The sequence below is a fragment of the Vipera berus genome (assembly GCF_964194415.1).
Source record: "Vipera berus genome assembly, chromosome: 2".
Taxonomy (NCBI): domain Eukaryota; kingdom Metazoa; phylum Chordata; class Lepidosauria; order Squamata; family Viperidae; genus Vipera; species Vipera berus.
The window spans coordinates 136262570-136269419 of record NC_138203.1 but is presented as its reverse complement, the minus strand read 5'-3'; the positions used below and the strand labels follow the sequence as shown (position 1 = coordinate 136269419).

Here is a 6850-nt window from a genome sequence, read left to right as displayed (position 1 = left end):
TTAAGTAATGTTTGCTTCCCCCCCCTTTTTTATGTTTAACCGCTTCATCTGTTTTATTTTGTTTGCTTGTTTTTAGGTTGTTGTGGAGTTAGCGGTTGTTGTATGAGACCCAGAGTCATATGTTTGTGCGATGGGCGGCTCTATAAACATGCTAAATAAACACACGAATGCGATTGTGTAAACACGAAGGGATAGGTAACAATCGGGAAGGCAGTATGTAGAACAGCTCCCTCGGCTCCCCTCCTCCGCCCGCTGCCTGTTCGAGACGGAGCGCCACGCCCCCTCGCCTCTGTGGCCACACCCCTTGACACAGCCGGTCGCTCTTTCCGTTCCGTTCCTCGCGGCAGCGCTGCGGCGTGACGTCACGCGCTGGTAACGTAACCCCTTTCATCAGGGCTGCGGCGACAACAACAAGGAAGTGGTTGAGCGAAGAGGGTCGCTGCCGTTGCTAAAGCTAGCGAGTCGCCTGAACCTTTCGTAGTCGGGTGAACCGTCCTTCTTGTTCGTTCGTTTTGCAACGCCGCCATCATGAACAGCAAAGGCAAGAGGCTGATCTCCTCCTCCTCCTCCTCTTCCTTCCTTCCCTTCCTCCCCCCCCCCAACAACCCCACCCAATCGCCTAACCTTTAGCAGGGTCGCTGCTCCTTTAAGGCTACCGCCGCAGTGTTGTTATGTGCGGGCCTACTCAATGACTGGCGGGAGCCCTGACCAATAGAAAGCCGGGCGAAGTCGGGGTGAAGGCAATGGGGGAAGGGCTCAGGTTGGGTGGCTATGACGTAACCTTCCTCGGCAGGTTGTTAACCCTTCGGCTGCTGCCCCTGGAACGGGTGTTCGTGGGCCGAAAGAGCCCTTGCTTTCCCTTTCCAGATGTTTTCGCCGGAAACACGGGAGTCCGGAGACACCGCACGGCGAAAGATTTTGATGGTGGCACAGTTTCTCGGGGAATGGATCCCGTAGGTGCCCCCTTGCACGCGAAGGGTAGAGCTTGGTCGCCAGAGCTTTGAGGGGAGGCTCGCAGCTTTGACGAGTAGAAGGAAAAAAAAGTCCCTTGAAGTCGATCCTTTGCTGGGAGCTCCCCTTTTCGCACAGGACCGCAATGGGCAGGCGTGGGGCCTAATACTGTGCTCTCTACCCGTTAGTCCTGAAAGGGATTGAGATGCCAAAGTTCCAGAACTGACAGCCAACCCATTCTTGTTCTGTATACACAATCCCTGGTGTTCCTGCATGGGATGCTTTGAAATGTACCTAATTTCTCCCCTTGCTTGCAAAGAGTATGTTAAGGGTTTACTTACACACAAGCCCAGGGGCAAATGAATATTATTATTATTATTATTATTATTATTATTATTATTATTATTATTATTATTATTATTATTATTATTATTATTATTATTATTAATTATTATTATTATTACCTCTTGAGGAGCTCAGAATATGAACTATTTGGACTTAAGTGACTCAAGCTTATTAAATAGTCCCCAGTAAAAAGGGTTGCCCCAACTGAATTAATTTAGCTTATACATGTATAAATGATTACAAACTGATGGTATTAACTCTGTATGTCCTTTACTTATTTTTCATTGCTTCCTACGACTTTTTTCAATACATTATTGCTTAAATGCTACCTACCTACAGAGTATTAATTAAATTCTTTTAAGACACAAAACAATCTGACTGCTTGAGCATATTGTCCAAAGGAAAGCTATATGCTAAGGAGTGGGCAACCTAATGAGTGTAGCCAACTTAAAAGTTTCAAGTATAAGGGGCTGGAGGGTAACGTCTACTTTCTTGTAAAATCTAGTTCCTTATAGCTGAATTCGGCATATGCTTCCTTTGGTTGTGTGTGGCAGGCCAGAATGAGGCATTTGAACAGTCTTAACTATTTTGGAAACAGCAAAATATAGGCAATTTATTTGGGGTGTGTGTGTCGGGGGTAGAACCCTAAAATCTGGGTAAGGGTGCTATATGTGCAATATTGTATATATTGGAAGAAATGCCCATGCACCCTTACAACTATCAAGCAAGCAACTCATTGGTTTTGCTTGCTTGATAGTTAAACCAGTGGATTTAAAATAGATTTGGTATCCAATAGAGAATGGTTAAGTAATTAATTTGTTGACTTCTGAAAAATATTAATGGTGCCCATGAGATGGCACTGTCCATTTAAAAATACAATGTAATTATTGACTACCTTTGTTCTTAAGCTTAATGGGAGAGCTGGTTTGAATGATATTACCTGGATCTCATCTATGGAGTTTTGCATATTAAAGAGCAGCTCTTTTGCTGTTTAGATATATTGTTTTTTGTTTGAAGTTTTTTCTTTCTTTCAAGTGAAGCTCCCAAGGGAGGGGATTTTCTTATTTCATACACTTCCTGGTCTTTTACAGGAAAGACAATTGTGCTGACATTGATTAATTTCTTTTCTTAGGTCAATACCCTACACAGCCTTCCTATCCAGTTCAATCTCCTGGTAATCCGTCTGTGTTCCCACAGACCATACCACTTCCTCAGGCTCCACCTTATTCTGATGCCCCTCCTGCCTACTCAGAAGTATGTACTCTAATCACTTTCTGTTGTAAGAAATAACATAAGACTTTCTGGATCAGATCAAAAACGTCTTTTCACTTAGCAAAATAATAGCTATGATTGATAATTGATGATCCAGACAGGTTACTACCATACTGCTGATTTAATTACAAGGATGTTCTCTAGAAGGTTTCCAATTCTTTTGGAGGTAGTTTTGTAAAATGTTTTCATTCTATGAATTGTGATTTCATCATATGCAAATTATACATCTGCCTGAGCACTTCAAGGTCCACATGATGATCAAGATACCTGTTGATGCCAAAAGCAGAAGTGTATAACTTCAACTTTAGGTGAATGTAAATGAAAATAATGTTTTATACTGAACCTCTTTCCATTTTTCAAACTGCAGAATTTGGCACTTGAGAATAACTATGGACTTGGGTTCAGATATCCTTTTAAAAGTCAAAAGTTTTACAAGGCAAAGGACAAATGAGAGAAAGCTATAAACTTTGTATGTCCTGTTTTGAACTTCCCAGAGATATCTTGTCAGCTGGTCTACATTGATTTATTTTTGCTTAATTTCGGAAGCTTATTTCCATTATCTCTGGCAAAACCTCTTTCTAAGTAGAAAAGAGAGCTTTGAGAAGGAGAATTTCTGAGTATAAAGCCATAAGGAATGCTTTATGTGTGCTTTCTTCCTCAGCTGTACCGCCCGAGTTTCGTACATCCCGGAGCTGCCACTGTACCTACTATGTCTGCAGCTTATCCTGGTGCTTCACTGTACCTTCCTATGGCTCAGTCTGTAGCTATGGGGCCAATGGGCTCTTCAGTTCCAGTGGCTTTTTATCCTGTTGGCCCTGTCTATCCTCCTGGATCTACTGTACTTGTAGAAGGTGGCTTTGATGCTGGAGCAAGGTTTGCAACTAGTGCTCCTGCTAATATCCCTGTAAGTAGGCACAGAATATTGTATTTGCTATCCCTGAAAGAGGATTATGCAACTAGTCCCCCTCCCTAACCCTTTCACGGTAATAATGGTATATTACGGTCTGTGCGCAATTTCCAAGATGCAAATGAAATCATTTTTCTCTATATATATTTTCACGATTGTAAATACAAAGCGCCTGTAAGGATGTTAAGGATTTTTGGGCTCAAGTATTAAGGTGATGTAAACTGTGAGGTAAAGGCAGGGAAAAGGGCCGCCTGCAAGGGTCCAGTGTCTTTTATGCTTTTATCTCTGTAGACGTTAGTGAGAATGATAACATAAATTTCCTCGAGCTCAAGGTGACACTGAGGATGCTTGTCTGAGGATGCTTTGATCTTCTTGTAGTGAATGCATCTTTACTGAGGAGGTACCCTTTTGAAAGGATAGCCTGCTTGATTTGCAAACCTAACTTATCTACAGAATTGTCAGGGAAGCAGGTTAAAAAAAAGATATCCTAGCCTGCTATAGTTTAGTCATCCAACCATAGTTTGAAAAAAAAATCTAGCTTAGTGTAACTCATGCATCCTGGAAGCCATGCAAGAAGCTAGCTAAAACCGATTTTTGCAGCCCAGCTTGGCAGCCTCTGTCGAGTCTGTGGTCTGCACTTGGTTAGGCTGGTCTTACAGCATCCCTCTAATCTGTTGCTGTTGTTCTCTTTCAGCCTCCTCCTCCTGGCTGTCCTCCCAATGCAGCCCAGCTGGCTGTCATGCAGGGTGCCAACGTGCTAGTGACGCAACGGAAGGGCAACTTCTTCATGGGGGGCTCTGATGGTGGCTACACCATCTGGTGAAGGAAGAGGGGGGGCTACATTGGTGTAAAGGGACGACATCACATACTGTCAGCACTTCTCACAATGTAACCGCTTTAGTCGTATTAACCTGGAGTTGCAATTTAGACACATGATGATGCGGGGTGTCTTCCTGGTGCCCTGACCCTTCAGGCACTTTTTCTTTTTTTTTTAAAAAAGCAAATTTTAAAATACAAAACCATGCAATGGTAGGAGTGCCTCTCTTAAACCTTGGGGGTTAAATTGTGAAATGAATGTGAGCTAAGCTATCAAATTTCCCTTTAGTTCCACCAAGAGAGTGCTTTTCACTGCAGCTCTCTTTCTCTGTGTCTGGCTTTTATTAATCAACTATATATAAAAATGGGGTTGGGGTTGGGGATGAGAAATGGGGGAGGGAGGAACGGAAGTTGGAAAAAAACTGGCTTCCATGTATCAAACGTACAAAGCTTGCAGATCAGATAACACCCGTTGCCAATGACGAGGACTAAGATCCATCTTTCCTTTTCCTTAGAATCAATGGTGCTGGGGAGAAAGATAGTCAGACATAATGTTTTTTTGGGGGGGCATCTGTGGTGAATGCCTGTTGGAAGAGTATGATGGGGGGGCTCAATTTTCCATTTCAGAACCCCTTGGTTGGTTCCTTCTACTCACCTTTGCTCTCTGTTCCTTCGCTAGGAAAGTATGCAGCTAGAGCGATGTCCCAGGATGTCCTTTTTTATATATTCTTAAGTGATTTTGGACTCCTTTGCACATTAAAAATCTAACTGAAGCCATGTTTTGGTGCCAGAAATACAACATTTCATTAAATGCTTCCTGTATGTTTCAACAAACAAAACAAAAGAGCTTAAAAAAATGAAACCATTTTTTTTTAAAAAAAAGGGTGTGGGGGAGGGAAGCAACCCAGTGTCGTAATAACAAAAACTCTTAAGTGGAATGTTATTCAGGCTAGAGAGACAAAAAAAAATGTCCGGTAGTTGTCAATCAGTGTGCAAGTTTGCTGGATTGATGGGGGTTTTTTTTTGTTGGTTTTTTTAGATGCAAACATTTAAAAAAGTGAGTTGGGTACAATGAAGTCTTATTAGGATTAAGAAGAATATTTCAGGGATCCTCAATCTTTTGTTGTTGTTGCTTTTGTTTTTATGAATTAAAAAATTATCAGATTTGGTGAATATATTTTATCTTAATTTTCTGTGTGTTGTATGTGTCATGGTCATCCATACAGCTGACTGTTAATGGAAGGTTGGGATTCTAGGTCTCTCTGTAAACACTGTGGTGCACTTAACTTGTGGACTTTTTATACTAAAAACAAGTAGAATAAAGGCTATTTTGAAAATTTGAATAAAGTGACAAAGTTGAATTTAGCCTCTTAAATTCCTGTCCATTACAATGCTGCAAGTTTTAAAATTGAGTTTGCCTTTCTATCTGTTCCTTTGTTCACGGTGCTGTCAGTGTGAAAAATGATAAATTTATTTATTTATTTATTATTTAAACTTGTATACCACCCTATTCCCGTAGGACTCAGGGCAGTTTACAGGGAAAAATTAAAAATACATAACATACAAAGTTAAAATCGATTAAAACTAAGATTAAATTAAGTCCCTGAATTTAAACTAAAACCCCATTAATAAATAATTAGAACCCCTCAGTCTGGGCCAGACAGCTCAAAAAACCAGGTTTTCAAGTGCCTGCGAAATGAGCGAAGGTCGGGGGCAGTCCTAAGCTCCGTGGGAAGTTGGTTCCAAAGGGCCCGCGCGCCCACAGAGAACGCCCTTCCCCTGGGGATAACCCGCCGGCATTCCTTGACCAGCAGTACCCTAAGAAGGCCCTCCCTGTGGGAGCGCACAGGACGATGGGAAGTTGATGCCGGCAGCAGGTGTTCCCTTAGATAATCCGGACCCAAGCCATTTAGAGCTTTATAGGTCATTACCAGCACCTTGAATCTCACCCGGAGGGCAACCGGAAGCCAATGCAGCTCACGGAGAAGAGGTGTTACACAGGAGTATCGGGAAACTCCCATAACAACTCGCGCAGCTGCATTCTGCACCAGTTGAAGCCTCCGAGTGGTCCTCAAGGGCAGCCCCATGTAGAGAGTGTTGCAGTAGTCTAGCCGGGAGGTCACGAGTGCATGGGTGACTGTGCGTAGGGCATCTCGGTCCTGATAGGGCTGCAACTGGCGCACCAGACGAAGCTGAGCAAAAGCCCCCCTGGTCACGGCTCCTATATGGTCTTCAAAATTGAGCCGTGATTCCAAGAGGACGCCCAAGTTGCGAGCCCTATCGACGGGGGGTAACACCTCACCCCCCATCATTAGTGGTGGAACAACCTGGTTTATCCGAGATGCCGGTATGCACAGCCACTCAGTCTTGGCAGGATTGAGACGAAGCCTGTTTCTCCCCATCCAAACCCGGACCGCTTCCAGGCAACGGGACATCACGTCGAGTGCATCACTGGGTTGGTTTGGGGTGGAGAGAAAAACTTGGGTATCATCAGCGTACTGATGATACCCCACCCCGAAGCCACGAATGAGCTCGCCCAGTGGTTTCATTATATGATAT

General features: G+C 43.3%; 1 protein-coding gene across 1 annotated transcript; it reads left to right on the top strand.

The window, feature by feature from the left end:
- Positions 1 to 283: 283 nt before the first annotated feature.
- On the top strand, positions 284 to 5464 carry DAZAP2 (DAZ associated protein 2). The gene is made up of 4 exons (XM_081320640.1): positions 284 to 541; positions 2429 to 2550; positions 3230 to 3472; positions 4170 to 5464. The coding sequence occupies exons 1-4, from the start codon at positions 529 to 531 to the stop codon at positions 4296 to 4298; spliced, it is 507 nt and encodes a 168-aa protein (XP_081176766.1). The 5' UTR covers positions 284 to 528; the 3' UTR covers positions 4299 to 5464.
- Positions 5465 to 6850: the final 1386 nt, after the last annotated feature.